This window comes from Propithecus coquereli, unplaced genomic scaffold (genome assembly GCF_000956105.1).
Source record: "Propithecus coquereli isolate 6110/MARCELLA unplaced genomic scaffold, Pcoq_1.0 Scaffold344, whole genome shotgun sequence".
Taxonomy (NCBI): Eukaryota; Metazoa; Chordata; class Mammalia; order Primates; family Indriidae; genus Propithecus; species Propithecus coquereli.
Genome location: NW_012149108.1, coordinates 752,392 through 774,280, shown reverse-complemented (window position 1 = coordinate 774,280; position 21,889 = coordinate 752,392). Strand labels below are relative to the sequence as shown.

At 36.6% G+C, this 21,889-nt stretch overlaps 1 protein-coding gene across 1 annotated transcript in view; it reads left to right on the top strand.

Annotated features, from left to right (window-relative positions):
- NARS2 (asparaginyl-tRNA synthetase 2, mitochondrial (putative)) overlaps nucleotides 1-20,529 on the top strand; it is a 128,305-nt gene extending 107,776 nt beyond the window's left edge. Inside the window, exons 10-12 of the mRNA XM_012651001.1 lie at nucleotides 14,344-14,441; nucleotides 16,367-16,393; nucleotides 20,022-20,529. Coding sequence (XP_012506455.1) covers nucleotides 14,344-14,441; nucleotides 16,367-16,393; nucleotides 20,022-20,166 — 270 coding nt within the window. The 3' untranslated portion in view covers nucleotides 20,167-20,529. The remainder of the gene's footprint in view (nucleotides 1-14,343; nucleotides 14,442-16,366; nucleotides 16,394-20,021) is intronic.
- The last annotated feature ends 1,360 nt before the right edge of the window (nucleotides 20,530-21,889 follow it).

Here is a 21,889-nt window from a genome sequence, read left to right as displayed (position 1 = left end):
CTTGATACCTTTTCTAAGTTGTGACGAAATTTAAATCTCTTGTTCATCTCCAGACCTCCCTGGCGCCCCGTCGAATCTGGTCATCTCCAACATCAGCCCTCGCTCGGCCACTCTTCAGTTCCGGCCGGGCTACGACGGGAAGACGTCCATCTCCAGATGGGTCGTCGAGGGGCAGGTATGTGTCTCATCAAGCTGGGTGTTGGCGTTTTGCAGAGTAATGTTGGGACCTGTACTTGAGGGGCCGAGTGACGCCTCTGCAGAAGGCCTGGTCGACAGCTGGCGTGGCCATGGGGCGCTCAGGGAGGTGGTCATGCCTGGAGGAGGAGAGCCAGAGCCTGGAGACGACTCAGATGCTCAGGCAGGACGTGGACAGAGGAGGGAAAAGTGGACACCCTCCTCGGTGAAAGCAGGAGGGATCGTAAGGGTGAAAATTCAAGTCATGGTTCAAAATGGGCACCCAGCGTTTGATAGCATAGTTGAATGAGTTTTTTAAATTTTTTTTATTTAAATAGATTTAGGAGGTACAGTGGTTTTTTTGTTACATGGCTGAATTGCATAGTGGAGAAGTCTAGGCTTTTGATATACACATCACCTGAATAGTGTACATTGTACCCAATAGGTAATTTTTCATTACTCTAAATTTTTCATTGCTCTAAGCAGCATGGCATAAAGGAAAGTCTAGAGGCTTTAGAATCGCTCTTGGGTTCAAGTCCCGAGTCTGTGTGTTACAAACTATGTGATCTTAGATAAGCCACCTAATCTCTTTGAGTCTTAGTTTCATCATCTGTAAAAACAAGATGATAGCATTTTGTAGAGTTGTGAGGATTAAATTAGGTATTATATAAAAAAATATATAGCAGTGTTTGGGGTAATAGGTAGTCAATAAGTGTGATATTGTTTCTCCTTACTTTATAAATTTTGATAAAATCTTCCCCCCTACTTTTTTTAGTTGACATGTAATAATTGTACATAGTTATGGAATACAGTGATATTTTGACATGTGTATATAATGTATAATGATCAAATTAAGGTAATTAATATATCATCACCTCAAACATTTATCATTTCTTTGTGTTATGAACATTCAAAATCCTCTCTTTAAGCTTTTTGAAAATATAATAAATTTGTAATAAATTATAGTTAACTATATTCACCCTACAGTGCTGCAGAACACCTGAACTTATTCCTCCTATCTAGCTGTAATTTTCTACCTGTTAATCAACCTCTCTCCCTGTCCTCCATCCTCCCCTACCCACTACCCTTCCCAGCCCTCACACCCACATTTCTACTCTCCACTTCCCGTGAGCTCAAAATTATTTTTTTGTTCCCACATGAGTGAGAATATGCAGTATTTATCTCTGCCTGACATTAATTTTGATAAAATCTTTATTACAGTAAAGCACAATAATGTTAAAGTGTGTGTGTGGGGGGGGGACACATGATAACATAAGATTCCCTAAGAGGCAGTTCTCTCACAGACTGCACTCGCAAGCATTTCTTACCTTTAGAAGTACCAGGAGGCCTTCGTTGTGGCACGGTCTCTCGGTAATGTGGTCTCACATCCTGAAGGCATTATAATGGGCCTTTAGTATACTTCCATAATTTATGCAGTACTATAGCATATAGCTTCTCAGAGCTAAATTATTCAAATGTAATTTATTTAAATTCTTTACATTAGCCATAGATATTAACATCGATACATTAGTAACCTAGATTTATTTTTGGTCACTTGTGTAGAGTACCTGCTTCCACCCCTAATTTATTTTTTTCAGTGGTAAAGGAACAAGCTTTGGGCCAGATGACTAACTTCTGTGTTTTTTTAGTGGGTAACTGGCTATGGGTAGAGTTGCAAGAGTTTCTACAATGGATGCAGTGTGGCTTTAAAAAAAAAAATAAGACAGGTGTGTTTCACAGTTGCCTTCTCTAGAGAATCAAAAGAGTAGGTAAATATCTAACCTACACTTGTAACTTTTGACCACAGATAACAAATAGTAAAGTGGCATATTTTTACCATTATTTTTAATATACCAATAATAACTGCTATACCAATAATAACTGGTATATTTTTACCAGTTATTATTTTTCTTTCTTTCTCCTCCCCCTCCCCCCAAATGAAGGTATGCACTGTGATGTAATGAAAAGTACACAGGATTAAGAGTTGTTAGGCCAGGTGTGGTGGTGTGCGCCTATAGTCCCAGCTACTTGGGAGGCTGAGGCAGGAGAGTAGCTGGAGCCCAGGAGTTCGAGGTTGCTGTGAGCTATGATGATGCCACTGCACTCTATCCAGGGGGACAGAGTGAGATTCTTTCTCAAAAAAAAAAAAAAAAGAGTTGTTACTTCTGGATTTGAAATCCATTTCTCTTACTAGTTAGTTATGTGACCTTAGGCAAGTCTCTTCAATCTCTGAGCCTCAGTTTTTCCCTCTTTATAATCAGAGAATTGGATTAGGTGACCTCTAGGATTAGGTATAACCATCTCTAGGATTCTCTGATTTCATGTAGCCCAAGTTTTTCTTTGTTTGCTTATATAAGCATAACTTGTAAATTTCCAAGCATATTTGATAATTTAAAAGGGACAGATTGGATGGGCACAGTGGCTCATGCCTATAATCCTAGTATTCTAGGAGGCCCAGGTGGGAAGATGGAGGATCACTTGGGGTCAGGAGTTTGAGACCAGCCCCAGCAAGAGCAAGTCCCTGTCTGTACTAAAAATAGAAATTAGCCAAGCATGGTGGCACACGCCTGTAGTCCCAGGTACTTGGGAGGCTGAGGCAGGAGGATCACTTGAGCCCAGGAGTTTGAGGTTGCTGTGAGCTAGGCTGACGTGACTGCAGTCTGGCCCAGGCAACAGAGCAAGACTCTGTCTCAAATAAATAAATAAATAAATAAAAATAATTAAATAAATAAAAGTAAAAAGGGACAGACCATGAGACTTGATAAAATGAATCTGAGCAAACATGCAAAATACCATAAGCCCTGAGTCTGGATCTCTGAGTAAGTCCCCAAAGGCAGGTGGCAAACATTCAGCTACAGGAATGGCTTCACAGAGAAGAATACTCATTCATTCTACCTATATATAATTAGGAAAAAATGACCACCCTATAGTCCCTGGTGAGATGCCACAACCACTAGGTAGTGTTCTAATTTTCAAAAATGTATCAGTATTACTTAGCAAACAAGAAAAATGTGAGCATTAGTGGGAATACAATAAAGTAAATACCATGAAGTCAACTTCAAAGAGAGAGCACTCCTCAGCCAAGGGATGTCTAATGAATTTCTCTGGGTTGTGGCTAATTAACTGACCTGCATCAAAATAGTCTGAGCTTCATACCAATAGAAATAGTGATGAAGGGAACTGCTAATTTTCCCCATATATAGGACTGATGACTGTCCTTGGAATTTGTCAGAAGTATGCATTTCAGTCCATCTTAAAATGTTCCCAAATTCCTTATTATGAAATATTGTGTACTTTGAATTGTAGAGGTAGGGAACATAGGGAGGAGACATATTTTTATATGTGTGCTATATAGACTTCTAAGGTTTTATTGCCAAACTGTTTTTCCCCATTTCAGTCTTCCCATTGCCTTAACTGAACAATTTGCTTAATTATTAATAAAGCAGTTAAGATAAAAGTGAATGCAGATGGCTCCTAAGTCTTTTGGTAGAATAAGAGAGTCAAGGAAGCTGCAATATTATGAAGAGTGGCAAAGAAAAGAAATTCAGGGAGTTGAGAAATTATTTGCACTGTCTTACCTAAAGAGAAACTAACTTTGCAGGATTAGAGAGGAAATCTGCTTGACATTATAGGCAGAAGAAAATGGAAGAAAAGATTAACAAAATAGATTAAATTTTTGACATTCTGAATTGACATTAAGTACCTATGTGACAAGTATAATGTTGAAGCTTTCAAAAGAGAAATAACGTTTATCAAGTACATAGCATGTGCTGATAGTTACTTTTATCCCTTTCTTACAGATGAGGCTGTTGCTTCTCAGCGCAGTAGTGTAGTCACTTGTATAAGATCACGTAGCTATTAAGTATTGGAGTACATAGAGGCAGGAATATGGTATGTTTGGTAGCTTTGTTAGAATGCTGATCTTTCTGGAATGAAGTGTTTGTCGGGTGGCAGAAAAAGCAATGGACTTACAGCCAGGAGACTTAGGTTTTGCTCCTGTATCTACCATTTAATCTTTCTTGGCCTCAGTATTCTCAGGGCATCATAGTCAATCTCATTTGTTGACAGGAAAATGCAAATTAAAACCACAGAAAGACACCACTATATACCAACTAGCATGGCTAAAATGAGAATACCTGTGATTCCAGTTGTTGATGATGATGTTAGGAAATAAAGCTCTCATACGCTGCTGGTGGGGGTATAAATTGGTCAATCACTTTGCAAACCATTGGACAGTATCTATTAAAGCTGAATGTATGCATATTCTATGATCCAGCAATTTCTCTCCTATTAAAATACGTACATATGTGCCCCAAAATATATACAAGATTATTCATGGCAGCACTATTTGTAATAACCTGAAACAGGGCTGGGGTGGGACCAAAATAACAAAAGTAGAATAAATAACTAAATTGTAGCATATTTATGTAATGAGACATTATAAGCAATGAGAATAAATACTCAACCAAGGAGTGTGTAATGAATCTCCCTTGGCTGAGGCTAATTAACCAACCTGCATTAAAACAGGGAGAGCCTCAAACCTACAGATAGTACTGATGAAGGGAATTGCCAATAAACAAACCGTTGCAACATGTATCACCATAATGAATCTCACAAATATAACTTTGAGTGAAAGAAGCCAAACAAAAAAGTATATACTATGCGATACTATCAATAGAAAGTTCAAAAATCAATAAAGCCACTCTGTGGTGATACAGGTCAGGAAAGAGGTAATTAATTCTGGTAGAGGTAGTAACTGAAAGAAGACCTAAGGAGGATTTTGGGTGTTGCTCTTGCTCTATTTCTTCATCTGGGTGGTAATTCACGGTGTGTTTGTGAAGATTTAAGAACTATATGCTTGGGGGGGGGGCAAGGGCAACATACGTAACCTAAACATCTGTACCCCCATAATATGCTGAAATAAAAAAAAAAAAATTCGTTGAACACACCAAGGTTAATGTGCACTCTGTGTGTATTTATGTATATAAAAAGTATACTATTTATATATCTTTCAAGTAAAGTGGGCTTTAAAAATTATTAAAAAAAACTATATGCTTATTATTTGTGTACTTTTTACACATATGTTACACTTCAATAAAGAAGTTTACTTTAAAAGGGAATACTATGCTTTTATCATCACAAGTTTGTTGTGGAGATCAGATGAATGAATGACAAATACTGTACTATAAAACTGTTCAGAGAGTAGGGAATTATTGGATGTTAAAAAGTCTAGGCAGGATGGGAACAAATTATGGAGAGATTGGAGTGCTATAGATAGCTCAGGCTTGATCCACTAAACAGTAGAAAGGCATTGTATTTTTTTTTTTTTTTAGATGATGGCAAGATGAAAAGATTAACCTGACAAGGTTAATCTGACACAGGTTAGATTGGGGGAAGGGGAAATTAAAGACAAGTAGGATAGTTAAGGAGTGTTTTATGCTTATAATCTGGAAATGGGAAGATTAGATCTTAGACTAAGATGACAACAGTGAAAATGGAGAGAAAGAAATCAAACTAAAACATTCCCAAAGAATAAACAATGGTGTGTGAAATAAACTGGAAATAGAAGATAAGGAAGAGGGAGGAGCCACAGGTGATTCCCAGAGGTCAGACTAATCATAAGAAAAGTAGTGCTGTTTACAGAAATGTTTTCTTCTCTCAAATGGAAGAACTCGTACATGAACCTTTGTGTACCTCCCAACTGTTTTCTCCTGCTCACTTGAAATTTAGAACTAAGGAAGAAAGAAATACGGTAAATCTATCTTAGCTCCGAAGGAAAGAGATCATATATTTTGGAGCAAGGTAAGAATTTCACTCCTTTGAAGCCATTAATATCTTTGCAAAATATAAAAAAATTTTGCCTTTCGGGCAATAGAGGTATTAAAATGGACTAGCCATTATATTAGCCAAAGTCCATTTTCAGTCATTGGTGCCTACAGCTCATCTGCATCTTCTCACTATTGCATCTACAAGGCCCTCTTTCCTAGTCATACCTAGTTGTTTTCAGGGGCAAAATGTTGTCTGTATCAGCAGTTAGAGCAAAACCACAAACATGTTTCCTATGGTTTGTGGAACATTCTTTTTCTTTTGATAATAGTGTGTAATGTTCCACTGTTAGTAGCTGTTGTGGGAAACTGAATAAGGAGGTGTTCATTTTGTGTTTTTCATCGATATTTAAAAATACTCAGTTTGGTGGGAAGAGAGGTAGCAGAGAAAGGGACATTAAACTTCTTTCCTTCTCTTTGAATTTAGTGTAGAAAAGATTATGTATTAAAGGCCTTGTTCATATCTAGCCTATTTGCTTTTTTTAATTCAAGGTCTCAATTTTATTTTCAGTACATTGATTGGAATCAGAGTCAGAGTCAGAAGGGAGTGTCATAAATAGAAACCAGGGTTTGTTCAGCTTGAATACCAACATGAACTATTTCTAGACAGCATGCCACTGCAGCTGTGTGACTTAAGCAGAATCAACACTCATACCCCGTAGAGGAAGATGTGCCAGAGAGCATTCTGGGCCTAAAAGATAAGCCCAAAGTGGAATAGGTTTTGTTTAAAACTAGGGAAGTTTGGGAAAGCATAGGAAAATGATCTGTAGCCTCCTTTGTTATCTGTACAGAAGAGTGAAACGACAGGAGAACTGTAAGTCCTTCTACTTATTTCAGGCCTCCCAAAGATAACATAGAAACACAATATTTTTAGCTACAAAAGTGTTCAAATATGGTCAACTTTGAATTAAGGAGACATTTCACCATGCGACCAGTGAATTATGTAATGATAGATTTAGCTCTGGTTCCTGTTCATTATGTAGTTCATTACTCTCAGTAGCCACTAGACCTACAGATATGCTATGCATATTTTCTGGTCCTACCTTCCTTTCTCTTTGAACCCTATCTTTTTCCTAAAGTACAGACAATCATTGATTCAGAAGGACTTTTAAAAATTCAAATTCATGACTGATTTTGGGCTATGATTTAATGAGATTCCAGGAAAAAATAATATAGGAAGGATGAATTACTTTGGGGGTTCCTTTGCCTTTACTCATCTGTCTTGTTCAGAAATAGTCATAGGTAAAACTTATAAACAGTAATAAATAAGTATGTGTTTGGTCATCTAATTAAAAGACAAGATTTCCTAATGGGAAATTCAAAAGCTTGCAGGTTCATCCCCCAGGGACAAGGGTGATATGCTCTAACTTGCTTAAGATGTGCCCTAACAATCCAGCTATTTGGAAAGGCTAGCATGCAATAGCTGAATGGGCAGAAGATGGTACTGAACTGACAGTAACCCAGTTCGGAGTTACCTTGGCAGGTACCTTTCTGACTCTTCAAGCATACTGGAATTGACTGGAAGGGCCATTAGTTGTCCACCAATATCTGTGCCTTTGATAGTGACCGTGGTCTGTATGATTATTCATGGTGCTGTATTTGTATTTTTCTTATCACATTTAATACTTTCTGTCATACTTCCTGGCTACCTATGATAAAATCTGATCTCTACTACTGCACTTTTTATTTATCCATGAACCCTCCCCACTTTCCCTAATAAGGATTAATTCCCCTGTCTGCAGTGCCCTTGCCCTGGCTTTTTTTTTTTTTTTTTTTTCCTTTTTTAGAGAGACTGGATCACAGTGGCCTGATAACAGAATACCATAACCTCGAACTCCTCAAAAGATACTCCCACCTCAGCCTCCCGAGTAGCTGGGATGACAGGCGCAAGCCACTGTGCCCAGCTCCCACTAGCTCTTTAAGCTAGTTTTAGCGTCACGTAAACCACAGACCTGCCAGCCCATAAAGGCAAATTAGTAATCACCAGCAAATGTTCTAGCCAATTTGCTTGTTTCCAACCTGTTTGCACTCTTGACTGCCCCCCAATCACTTAACAAACACCGTAAAGTTTTTCTCATTACTTCTCCAAGAAATTTATGTGATTCTCTACATGTTTTGTGCACACTTACATTTTGTATTGCATCTTTATGCCTTTTATCTCCAGTAGAGCCCTGGAGAAACAGGTAGTTTCTATAGTAATTAGCCCAGTAGTTACCAGGGGGAGACGCAAAGTAGAAGAATCCTACCTGGAATTTCAATCCTAACCAAAAAGGTATGAAAATTTGAGGGAATTGTTATAGTATATTTTTGATATGCCTGAAGAAAGTGCAGTTCTGTGTATACAAAATGTGTCTTTATTTGTAGTTAAAGAATATTCTGCCGTATTATAACTTCTCAGAAAGTATACAGGATCTCTAGCTAGATTGTAGGATACAATTATAAAAGAAAAGTAGGAAGTATTACAGTCTGATATGGTTGAAAGGAAACTAACCCTGAAGTAAAGGAGAAAAGAAGAATGTTATATGGAGGAAAAGAAGACAAGGCCTTTTGTGGGTATTTCTTCACAGAGGTAAATCTGTCCTTGCTGAAAAAGAAATAGTACCATTTGGTCATGGAACATTTATGAGGCATTGTAAAGGAATGCCTTACTCAAAAGGAGGTACAGATATATTAAGAGGGAAAGCAACTTCACTCTCTATGTCAAGGAAACATACAAGAAATTCACCCACCTGAGAATGTGAATTTTCAGACCATCTAGACAAAGAAAGGACATAGATGATATATGGGTTCCTCCTGCATACCACATAACTAGAACCAAATAAAGATATAGTCGTGATGGAGGACTTTATCCAGGTTGTCTTCTAAAATTTTTTTCAACTAAAGTAGCCTGTTTTAATAAATTCTTTCATAATGCTAAGTTCATTTCCCAGAGGATGGAGGAAGAAAATAGGGGAGCTGCTATTCTGGCCTTAATTCTAACTAACAGTGAGGGACTCGTTGAGAGAGTAAAGTGAAAGAGTCCTAGTAAATGAGGAAAGAGCAAATGGTAAACCATTTTATCATACACACATAATTTCTGCTTCTCCCTCAGAGGGGATTATGCTACTCTGTCCCATTGACCGGACTTGAGTCATGTGACTTGCATTGGCCAAGGAATGTGAGCAGAAGTGACATGTACATTACTTCTGGACAAATATGCTTAGCGCACATCCATGCTGTTTTTCCATCTGCCCCAAGACCAGCAATACCTTAAAAAGGGGTTGTTAGGTCAGCTTCAGGCCAGGATGGACATGTAGCATAAGTTTAAAAAAGGCCAATTCATTGTTGTTGTAAACTAGTGATTCTCAATCAGGGATTATGATGTCCCACTCCTTCTCCCAGGGGACATGTAGTAGTGTCTAGAGACCTTTTTGATTGTCACAACTGGCCTCTGGTGAGTACAGGCCAATTATCCTGCTAAATATCCCACAATGCACAGGTCAGGCCCTCACAACAAAGAAATATGTGGCCAAAAATGTTATTAGTGCTGAGATTGAGAAACCTTATTATAAGCTTCTGGGGTTGTTTATGACTGTAGCTTAACCTAGCCTATCCTATTAGTCATACAGCAACTGTCACCCTAAGTTTATAATAGCCAGTGCAGAAATAGTTGGGCATAAGCAGTTAGGTACCCTGGAAATTAAGAAGGGAAGTTTGGAAGAAATTTTTTTAAAAAGTAGCTATCATACCATGGCATAAGATTTTGAAGGTGACTCAAAAGGATCAGAAACTTCTAGTTCCACAGCTATTACTATGCTGTTGCACATATGCCAAGTAAATACAAGCCAGATAGAAAGATCTAAAGCCAACATGATTATACAGTGAACTCTCCACTGAACTTAAATATTAAAAGAAAGGAGGTTTATAATAAAAAATAAATATGATTTATATAATCTGAAAATAGCATTAAAAAAACTAAGATCCAAAATTAACATAATTTAGACCTGCAAAAAGTGGTAACATTCCAGAGGATTTTTTGTTTGTTTTAGTTATATTAGCAGCAAGATCAAGCAAGAAGTGGATCTTTTGTTTGATGCTTATGAACTACACAGAGAAAGCAGAACAGCTCAGTAAGGATTGTTTCATCCCTCCTCATCTGGACTACTTACTTCCTGTTCTTCCATAATAGCTGATTTTCCACCATCTTTTTGAAGCTATAAACCTTTTTAGCCCTGGCTGTTAAGCTTTGCATGTACTTACAATATCAAAAGCAATTACTGCCTTCTCCTGTTGCATGGAATCAACCCTACTTTAAAATCTTGGAAATGATAGATTTTTGATATACCTATCCTTTCTTTTCATTTTTTTGATAAGTCATAGTTATATACATTTATGGGGTGCATTGTGATATTTTTATATATCACATTGTATACAATGTGATATGATTAAATCAAGCTAATTAACATATCCGTCACCTTGCTTGCCTGTCATTTTTTTTTTTTTTTTTTTTTGAGACAGAGTCTCACTCTGTTGCCCGGGCTAGAGTGAGTGCTGTGACGTCAACCTAGCTCACAACAACCTCAAACTCCTGGACTCAAGCGATTCTACTGCCTCAGCCTCCCAAGTAGCTGGGACTACAGGCATGTGCCACCATGCCCGGCTAATTTTTTCTATATATATATTTTTAGTTGTCCAGATCATTTCTTTCTATTTTTTAGTAGAGACGGGGGTCTTGCTCCTGCTCAGGCTGGTCTTGAACTCCTGACCTTGAGCGATCCACCCGCCTCGGCCTCCCAGAGTGCTAGGATTACAGGTGTGAGCCACCGCACCCAGCCTGCCTGTCATTTTTTGTGGTGAGACATTTGAAATTTACTCACCTGTCATGTTTTGTGGTGAGACATTTGAAATTTACTCTCTTAGTTATTTAAAATATATAATACATTATTATTGACTATAATCACCCTGTTGTGCAATAAATCTCAAAATCTATTTCTCTTATCTGTGTGAAATTTTGCACCCTTTGATTAACAGCTCCCATTCCCCTTCTCTTTGTAACTTTATACCCTTTGATCAGCAACTCTCCATTCCCTCCCTCCCCACCCCCAGAGCTTCTACTCTCTATTTCTATAAGCTCAACTTTACTAGATTCTACCTGTAAGTGAGATCATGTGGTATTTGTCTTTCTGTGCCTAGCTTATTTCACTTAGCATAATGTCCTCCAGATTCATCCATGTTGTCACAAATGACAGGATTTTCTCTCTTTTTAATGCTGAATAGTATTCCGTTATGTAAATATACCATGTTTTCTTTGTTCATCCATTGATGGACACTTAGATTGTTTCTGTATCTTGACTATTATGAATAATGCTGCAGTGAACATGGGAGTGAAGATACCACATCAACATATTGATTTCAGTTCCTTTAGATATATGCCCAAAAGTGGGATTACGGGATTACATGGTAGTTCTATTTTTAGTTTTTTGAGAAACCTCCTTACCATTTTTCATAATGGCTGTATTAATTTACATTCCCACCAAATGTATAAGAGCTCCTTTTCTCTGCATCCTCTCTAAACTTATCTTTCATTTTTTTGATAAAAGCCATTCTAACAGGTGCGAAGTGATATTTCATTGTGGTTTTAATTTGCATTTGTCTAATGATTAGTGATGCTGAGCATTTTTTCATGTGTACCTGTTGGCCATTTGTATGTCTTCTTTTGAGAAATGTCTGTTCAGTTCCTTGCTCATTTTTTCATTGGGTTGTTCTCTTGCTATTGAGTTGTTTGAATTCCTAATATATTTTAGGTATTAACCCCTTGTCAGATACATGGTTTGCAAATATTTTCTCCCATTTTGTGAGTTGTCCCTTCATTTTGTTAATTGTTTCCTTTGTTATACAGAAGTTATTTAGTTTGATGCCATCCCATTCATTTTTGTTGTCTGTGCTTTTCAAGTCATATCCAAAAAAATCATTACCCAGACTAATGTCTTGGAGCTTTCCCCCTATATTTTCTTCTAGTAGTTTTATATTTTTAGGTCTTATATTTAAGTCTTTAATCCTTTTTGAGTTGATTTTAGTCAAAGATAAATAGGATGTGATGCTTTATTTCAGGGATACTATTTCCCAGGCTTTAAATATTTTCAAGCAAAGGCCAAAGAGCCTCTTGGTTGACTATTCTCTTCCAACTCTGATTGTCTGTAACTCTAAATATAACACTCTGGATTGAAGGTAAGAAGAAATTTTTTACCATGTCTCTTCCAACTCCTGTCATATTTTAGCCATGTCTCAAAGCAAGATACAGGGAAATTAAAATGGCAGTCCTTTTGTGGACATAGAAATTCCCTTTGTACTTTCTCTTTTCTCTGAGGATAGAAGAGGTAACTGCAGGGTCCTGATTAGAGTCAAGCTATATTAATTGTGTAGCCCATGAGAATTGCCTCATCACATTAGTGAGGCAAGGCTCTGTTGTCTACCTATCTAATGTTGGTGGTTGGATTTCATTACCATTTATCATGTCTGAGTTAACATAAACACTAATCTAAAATACCTGGTTGTTCACTGTAGGCCCCTCAAGTTTATAGAATTACTGCCCAGATGTGGTCAACAGCAGTGGTAGCATGACAAAGACTTGTTTGTATACTTACTCCTAATGAGCTTGTTGAATGGCAAGGAATTTAGTAAAAGTAGAAACCATTAGTGAATCTCTCTTCTCTCTGACTCAGCCTAGTGATGAAAATCATAGCTAATGTTTTCTCTTCAATGATAGTAATGAGGATAAAGTATACAGCATTTGGGGCACATTCTTGAATTATTCTTTATTAGTCTCAATTATTTATAAAATATACCTCAATCAGAAGTTCTGAAATCAAAACTTAGAGGGATGGTGTAGTGACAAAGTGAGGCAAAGTTTAAGAAAAAAGTTTACAATATATTGTGACATTTAAAGATTAAAATGTGTTTTATGGATTCCTAATTTTTCATTTGTTGCTCTAAATCTTTCTTAGTTTTGTACCTACAAATTCTTGGGCTTAAAAAATGTCTACCTGCCCAAAATAAAAGAATTGGCAAGTCAAAAAATAATGCAGATAACAAACAAACATTTTTAAAAATTAAATATTACAAGTAATTAAAAAATACAAATTAAAATATCAAGCTATCATTTTCTCCTACTAAAAGTTTTTTGATGTTTTCTATTACATCTTTACTATAGAAAATAAGAAAATAAAAATAACAGAAAAGAAGAAAACAATGTTAAAATATCCATAATCCTTATCACAGTGGCAGCACAATTAACATCTCATTACTTAGTCTTTTTTCTATCCATGTCTAAAATTGATCTAATAGTCCTCTGTTGACATATATTTGAATTTTTCATCATTGTAAGTAATGCTGTAATAAACATCCTGTGTGTTAATCTTTCTTGCATCTCTGATTATTTTGTTAGGACTAGTTCCTAGAACTGTTATTGCTGAGTCAAAGCATACTGCATTTTTAAGGCTTTTGATTATCTGTTGTCAAATTGCTGACCAGAAGGTTATATCAAGCGTACAAGAGCATTGGTTTATTCCTTCTCTTATCTATATTATTTATGTTGTTTTCTTATCATCACCATTTTGATAACTCCAAAATGGTATCTTATTCTTTTAATTTGTACTTCTTTGACTAGTAATCAGAACTTATTTTATGTCTTAACAAAATACTACAAATTAAAGAAAACTCTCCATTGCCACATTATTTATAAGAGAAAACAAACAAAAATACACACACACTGAAAAATGTTCAACAAAAAAGGGAAGCAGTTATGTAAAGTATAATTCTAAGCAATAAACTACAGATCAATTAAAACATTAAATGTATGAAGTATTTTTACTGACAGAGGACAAATATTAATTATATAGTATTAGGTAAGGCAATTAAATGATAAATTTTTATATGTAATTTGATCTCTAACATACTCTTTTTAAATGCATAAGACAGAAAAAACCTGAAGGGAAATATGCCAAAATATAATTGCTTCTATGTGGTGATAGGTGATTTTTAATATTTCATCATTTTTTAACACTTTCCACATTTTTATAATTAATGTTTATATCGCATTTGTGAAGAAAACATTCTTTTTGAGTACACCACACAAATGGTGGAAGAGGAGAGAGAAAACTGCGCACTTGCGATTTGTGTAGCATATATTTAAAAGATAATATTAAACATTCGATACTGAAACAAGGAGCATGGACAGATAAAGTGAGTAAGATTCTGGCAGGCAGTTAAACATCTAGTTGTCAAAATGTTAAAAGTTCTACTTGCTCAAGAAGCTGACTATTGGAATCACCTGAAAATATGCTACTAATTTTTATTTCCTTTCTAGGTTGCTGCTGTTGATCTTCTGGTTCCAGGGGTTGGGGAACTCTTTGGAGGAAGCCTCAGAGAGGAACGGTACCATGTCTTAGAGCAGCGCTTGGCCAGGTAGGACCTAAAACAAACACAGTTCAGAAATTTGGGGTGAGGCACTCAAAAGTGATCATGGCATAGTAACAGAGAAAAAAGCACATGGGCCTCAGGCCTTGGTGATCCAGACCTGGATCTCAGATTTCTGTGTGACTTTGAGCAAATTGTTACTCAGGCTCTCTCACCTGCCCTTTCTTAAAGACTAGAACTGTTACATGAAAAGCCTACGGTGATATTTACCCACTGTTTGTACATATCTTTCCCTGTGGAAAGTAGTTTTTTATAAAGTTAATATGAGGAGGGAGATTTCCCCCTCAAAGCCTGTCCTACATTTTTCTCGTATCTGTATTTTCTGTTTATTCTCAATAATGAGTGGCAGACTCCTACAGGGACTTAAAGACAGACTGTGAACCAGGGACAGGATAAAGGTGGGGAAAGAAAACTGCTAAAAATATCTGCTAAGCTAGCATTTAGTATAAGCAGATTTCCCTTCCTTGGGTTCTCTACTATGTCAGGGTCTTGATTTAGCTATTTGAATACTTTATTTTAACTTGCTGTTTGAGACCTGGGAAATGAATCCATAAACACATAAAGAATGTTTTGGAGATGGGAAATAGGGAATCATGTTTCTAATTGAACTTCCACTCCTGAATATGCAGGGCCTGCCAACAAACCTTAGTGACTTCCTAAACTAACCAAGGTTATAAGCCTCTGTTTTTCCATGATTTCTACTTTTACTGTGCCAGACAAAAAAAAAAAACCTCGCTATGTCTGTATGCTTAATCCTTCTCTCCAGATAATACTGGGTTTCATAGTAACGTGGAAAAGCCATTATTCTTTCAAAATGTCCTGTTAAATTAGCCATTTGTAAGTCCTTCTTTCCTTAATGGAGAAATGCTTAAAAAGTTGATGCCTTCCCAAGATCCCAGCCTCTCTTGGGTAACTAGTTTTGTAATCCCAGTCATCTGAGCTGCTCTATTGGGTTAGGATCCAAAAGAAAGGGATAAATAGGTTTTGGGAAGACTCTGTGTATCATTCTACTAACTCCTTAATACCACTATCATGTTGGAAAGTCCTGGGAAAGTTGTGTAATTGAAGTAAAAGTCAAACTCTTTAGGTGGAAAGAATCTGAGGATTCTTTGGGGTTTTTTAAAAAGCACAATAAAAATAACACATGGCAAGAAACCTCATCTGTTGAAAGATTAATTGGTCTGTTTTCTTTGCTTGCTTCCTTCCTTCAGGAAACCTTTCCTCATAACATTAAATGTTTACCTAATATATGATAATATCCAAATTTATCTTTCCTAATGAAATGAATATACGTGTTCCTTATCTCAGAGATCTGTGTGTGGCTGCGATTCATGTTTTGTGTATTTTTGTATATTTGAATTTTTCATAGACCTGATCACTTTAGATATACTGTGGCCTCAAACATTTTTTAAAGGGCTGGTATTAATTTAAATGAACACTAACAGCTTAAAATTTTATTAATATTTCTCAAATAAGAACAAATCAGCAACCATACTACAAAGGCAGCCTCAGAATCTATATTACTGTTTTAATGTTATAGAATGAAAGTTATGTCTGTGTGTCCCTTGTCTGTGTGTGCCTCCTAACAACCTTACGTAGTAAAAATAGTGCTTTTCTTATGTCATAGTACAATAAGCTGATGTCTGATGAATCCCTTCTTTTAGGCTTTGGATCATATTTTCTTTCTGTAGCATTTATTGTCTAAACCCCTTATTTCATAATACCTTGGGCTGTTCATTAACTTACTATAAAGTTTCAGCTCCTCAACTATATTGTGTGTTATTTGAGAGCACAGGCTTTGTTGCGTACTTCTTCATAAAAAGCTTTTTGCATACAACCCAGAATAAATGTTGAGTGGTTAATATATTTATCTGATTGCCATTCCCTGAAAGAATTTTATTATCCTTTCACAGATCAGGACTTAAAGAAGTCTACCAATGGTAAGAATATGGCCCCCAATAATTCATACGTATCCTAGCTGCTTGTCTGAGTGTTGCCTAGAAGAATTTTAACTTGTATTTCCGAGCCCTTGTGGAAGAGCATTAAGAACTGTGAAAGGCAGGGAGGTTTTGGGGGGAGGTCAGAAGATTACTTATTCCCTTTGGGTTCTTGAAAAATAATAATATTAATAGCTACTACCATTTAGCTATTTATTGTGTCAAATAACTATGTTAAACTATATTATAATATCTCATGTAATCATCACAACACCTGTGAGTTAGGTACTATTATTAACCCCTTTTTATTACAGCTCTACGCCTGAGGCCAGAGATGTTAACTAACTTAACCAATATCACACAGGTAGAAGCATGGAGCTGGGACTTGAACTCTCTGAATCAAAAACCTTTGCTCTTAATCATTGTGCTTTAATTTCTTGCTGGGCGCAGCAGCTCACACCTGTAATCCCAGCACTTTAGTAGGCCAAGGCAGGAGGATTGCTTAAACCAAGGAGTTCAAGACCAGCCCGGGCAACATAGCAAGACCCATCCCTACAAATAAAAATAAAATTAGCTGAGCATGGTGGCCCATGCCTGTGGTCCCCGCTACTCTGGAGGCTGAGGCAGAAGGATGGCTTGAGTCCAGGAGTTCAAGGTTACAGTGAACTATGATTGGGCCACTGCACTCCAGCCTGGGCAACAGAGTGAGATCCTATCTCAAAAGAAAAAAAAAAATTTCTTTAGTTATGAAATCAGGGACTTGAGCCAAGTGATCCCTAAGGTCTCCACGAACCGTAGAAATCTGAGCTGCTTAGGGAAGACCACCTGTCTGTACTCAGGCATTTACTTCTTCAAAGTTGTTCCTGGTTTTCTTTCTACACACCCTTTCTGCAAATAGTTTTCAATATATACAGATTATTTATTTATATTTCGGTAATAGCACTCCTTTGGGATCTTGGCATAATAATATCTACAATAGGCCAGGTGCGGTGGCTCACGCCTGTAATCCTAGCACTCTGGGAGGCCGAGGCTGGCGGATTGTTTGAGCTCAGGAGTTTGAGACCAGCCTGAGCAAGAGTGAGACCCTGTCTCTACTAAAAATAGAAAGAAATTAATCGGACAACTAAAAATATATAGAAAAAATTAGCCGGGCATGGTGGCGCGTGCCTGTAGTCTCAGCTACTTGGGAGGCTGAGGCAAAAGGATCGCTTGAGCCCAGGAGTTTGAGGTTGCTGTGAGCTAGGCTGACGCCACGGCACTCTAGGCCGGGCAAAAAGAGCGAGACTCTGTCTCAAAAAAATAATAATAATAATAATATCTACAATAATATTAATCCTTTTGCTGTCCTTAGGAGAAGGAAGGGGCATATTACACCCTTGCCTTTTGGTAAGGAAGGAGGTACGTTTTGGAGATGCAAAAAAGCTAAAATTGGGTTACGGTAATGGCCTTTAAATGCCTTATATTTACCAGTAATGACCGTAGGCATACTTAATCTCTCTAAGTCTTGGTTTTCTTGATTATAAAATGGAATGATACTATCTACTTCACAAGGTTATTATGAAGATGAAATGAAACAATATAGGTTAAGTATCTATACTGAGTAAATACTAGTTTCCTGCCCCGTTTCTTTTCTTTGTTCTGAGTCTTGCTATTAAACATTAGGTAGATAAGCCTGATTTTTTGAGCAAGCTTATGCATTTTACCCTAGATTCTTTCAGTCTGTGAGATAATATTTATAGTGTGTAAGAACTTGCCTTAATAAAGAACTAAATACAAATTTTAATTATTGGTTAAATAAGTTAAGGCCTTTTCTAGTCTTTATTAATCATTTTAGTAATATTCTTTTCCCAATGAAAGTTTTCAAATTTTTAAGATCTCCAAATGTAAATATTTATTATTTGAATTTGCTTCCTTTTATGTGGTAATTATAGTATATTAAAGGTAAAAGGAGCCTTAGAAATCTTCACATTTGTGATCTCTGCTAATGTTCTCCCATATTGTGAGTAGCCACCCCAGGTGTCTAAAAATTTACTCACTTCCTATTTCTTCATGCCATATGCAAATAAGATCTATAACTAGTTCCACAAATTTTCTAGTATCTTCTATAATCTGGCTACCCTAGAATCAATCTTAACAACAATCAGACAAATATATATACATTAGAAAACTTTTTTCTTAGGAGTGGATTTTTTCACCTGTCAAAACAAAGGCAAAGAAAAATACTACAAACTGAATTGCTCTGCTGAATTCAGTTTGCTGATATTCATACCAGTGTTTTGACAGCAATGTATGAGAAATTTGGACCCATCTAAAACTATTGCTGGACCTTCTAGCAGCCGCTGAGATCTTCCAGGTGTTTGTGACAGGTGGTTTGGTATGCCCTTAATCTTATTTTGTTACTAAATCAAAGTATACGCTGCCCCCCTGCGTTGTAAACTTAAAGTTAATTCGGCTACCAAACATTTCAATTAGTCAAGAATAAGTTCCTTCCATTTTTCCTTATAGTTCTTACTAATCTGAAGTTTTATATTAGATACCTCTGTCATACTGTTCTGTCACCTGGTACAGCTCATCTAGTTGGAATTCATCTTTATTTCAAAAAGTACTTAGTCAACTCCCTAAAATACCAATATATGTAGCCATTATTATTAATGTTGAGGAAATAGGCGGTAGACAGTCTTTATGCTTGAGGAGCCAAATGACTACCAGCTGTGGTGCTTAAGTGATTGTGGAACTGATATTACAAATCATTCAAGAAACTCTAAATTTATTTTAATCAGTATCATATAACTCAAGAATTTCCCCACCAAATGACATAATAAAGTATAGTTTTCCTTTTTCTCTTTCTTTCCTAAAATAACTTTATCTAATGCTGGTGTATTAGAATCTGAGTTTCAGTAATGGCTTGGCTATTTTCTAGCCATGTGGTCTTAAGTGGATAGGTTTCAGAGGCTGGCTAGCCTGCCAGAGAAATGACTCTGAGCATCTTCACGAGGCCCGAAGCAGAGAGCTAGAGGTTTCTCATTCTTTCAGCATTGAAGAATATATTTTTGTGCCTTCAAACAATAAATCTTCATGTAGAAGCACCTACTCTAGAGCATTCCCTGGAGATAAAAGGTTGAATGAGACATGATTCCTGCCCTGCTTTAGCTTACAGTCTAATCTAGGTGATATCTTTTTGTAATGTATCAAGCAAAACTCTTCACTCTCCTCTGTGTATTGAACAATATGATTTTGGTAAGGAAAAAAGCATCATCATTAACATACCAAGAAATAGAAGAGGAATGTATTTTCAGGATAACTAGTAAAGTTATTAGAAATGTTTCTGTAGCCTCATGAGACAAGTTTTCTGTACATAAATGCATAAATAACTTAAAAAGGATCAAATGACCAAAAGCTCATGACTGAATGACAGGATGTACTGCTGTTTCTCTGGGTAACCATGGATAGATGAGATCACTTTAACTTTGATGTTTCCATCATCTGTCTGTGGAGGGGAAAGACTGGTCTACCACAATGATATGGACAATAGCAAATGATTGCAAAATACTTTTGAAATATAAAATTCTAATCATAACATCCGATCTCATACAGCATTTATAGGTGATGATTCTGTGTTTTTACAAAACAGGTATCTGGACCTTCGTCGATTTGGATCTGTGCCACATGGAGGTTTTGGGATGGGATTTGAACGCTACCTGCAGTGCATCTTGGGAGTTGAAAATATCAAAGATGTTATCCCTTTTCCAAGGTTTACTCATTCATGTCTTTTATAGTAGAAGATTGGTTAAGGAAAAGCACCCCATTGCAGAGGCACTGCACATGAATATGCATATAGGAGAATGCATGTTTGGGTTTTAGAAATGCAGGTTTCAATATGTAAATGTCGTACCATGAGAGGTAATATGAAAAATATAAGCGATCATGATTTTCTTAGAAAGTTGAGGGCATTTCTTGAAAGTATGAACTTCCTCAAGAAGAGGTACTTACAGCAAGTGGACTCTCAAATCTATTACCTCAATTAAGAAGAAATTGAACTAGATGGTCTCAAAGGCCCTTTCAAACTCTAAAACAGGATGAGATAGTGTATTTTACTTTGCCTTTAATCATTAGATCACTTCCCTGTGTAACTTTTAAAAAACAACTAGTAGCTAAAAATAAAATGGTTTTAGATCTTTTCTCCCTCGCCGTTTAACCTGTGATGAATGCCCATCTTATTCTCAATGCTTTACTCAACATTGCATTCACTGTTTAAACTCTTCAATCACTTTTGTGTTATAATTATTTTCTACTAGATGTTTATTACTTCTTTAATCATCAATAAAATAGGTTTTTAATTAATACCTATAGAAAAAAGTTATAGTTTTAAATTCCATTTGGTCCTTTCCCAGTAAAATTTGGAAGAAAGGTATTTTTCAATCCAGGATAAAGATGGAAATATGGTAAGCCTAAAGGATGGGTAATCCTAGAGTCAAAAAGTGGTGTGGGGGAGGGGGGAGGAGGGGACGGGTATTTTCATACACAAGGAGTGCAATGCGCACCACCCGAAGGATGGACATATTTGAAACTCGGACTTGGGGGGGGGCAAGGGCAACATAAGTAACATAAATATCTGTACCCCCATAATATGCTGAAATAAAAAATAAAAAAAAAGTGGTGTGGTCTATTAGAGTAAGAAGGACACCAAATTGGAGAAAAAAGTTACAGTTTTAAATTCCATTTGGTCCTTTCCCAGTAAAATTTGGAAGAAAGGTATTTTTCAATCCAGGATGAAGATGGAAATATGGTAAGCCTAAAAGGATGGGTAATCCTAGAGCCAAAAAGTGGTTTGGTCTATTAGAGTAAGAAGGGCACCCACCAAATTGGGAGTTTGAGACCTGACAATTCTTGCACTTTGGACAAGCTGCTTACTCTGCATGAGCTCAAGCATCATTTTCCTCACAGAGTCGATATAATAATTACATGAAAGTGTGTGTGTTTATGTTTGAAATGCTACACAAACTTTTAAAAAACTCACTTTAGTCTGTATGGACCTAGAGCAAATTGTATATTCAGTAGAATTCCTATGTATCAAATAACTGTAAAAGGACATACATTGCTGAATAATCAATTTTTTAAGTCTCATTAGATGGCGTCTCTTGGGTTATTTCCTAAGGAAGTTTGTAAATATATTTTATCCTAATTCAAAATTGAGCGGCTGAAAAGAAACAAACTCCAGAACCTTAGAGTTGGAAGACACCTGAGAAGTTTTCAAGATTGGCTTTCTGCCTAATGCAGAAAGATCGTATCTACCTGGGCACTTGGTTTTCCAGCCTCTTCTGGACAGAGACCTCAGTATCCTATAAAATTGTTCATTCCATGTCTGAATCTTTTTAATTAATAGCTTTTGCTGAGCTAAAATCTCAGCTAAAATCTACTTCCCTGGAACTTTAATCCCTTGGGCTTAGTTACCAAGTTTAGGACAGGATAAAAGGGATAATTAGGGCTTCTATAAGGCTT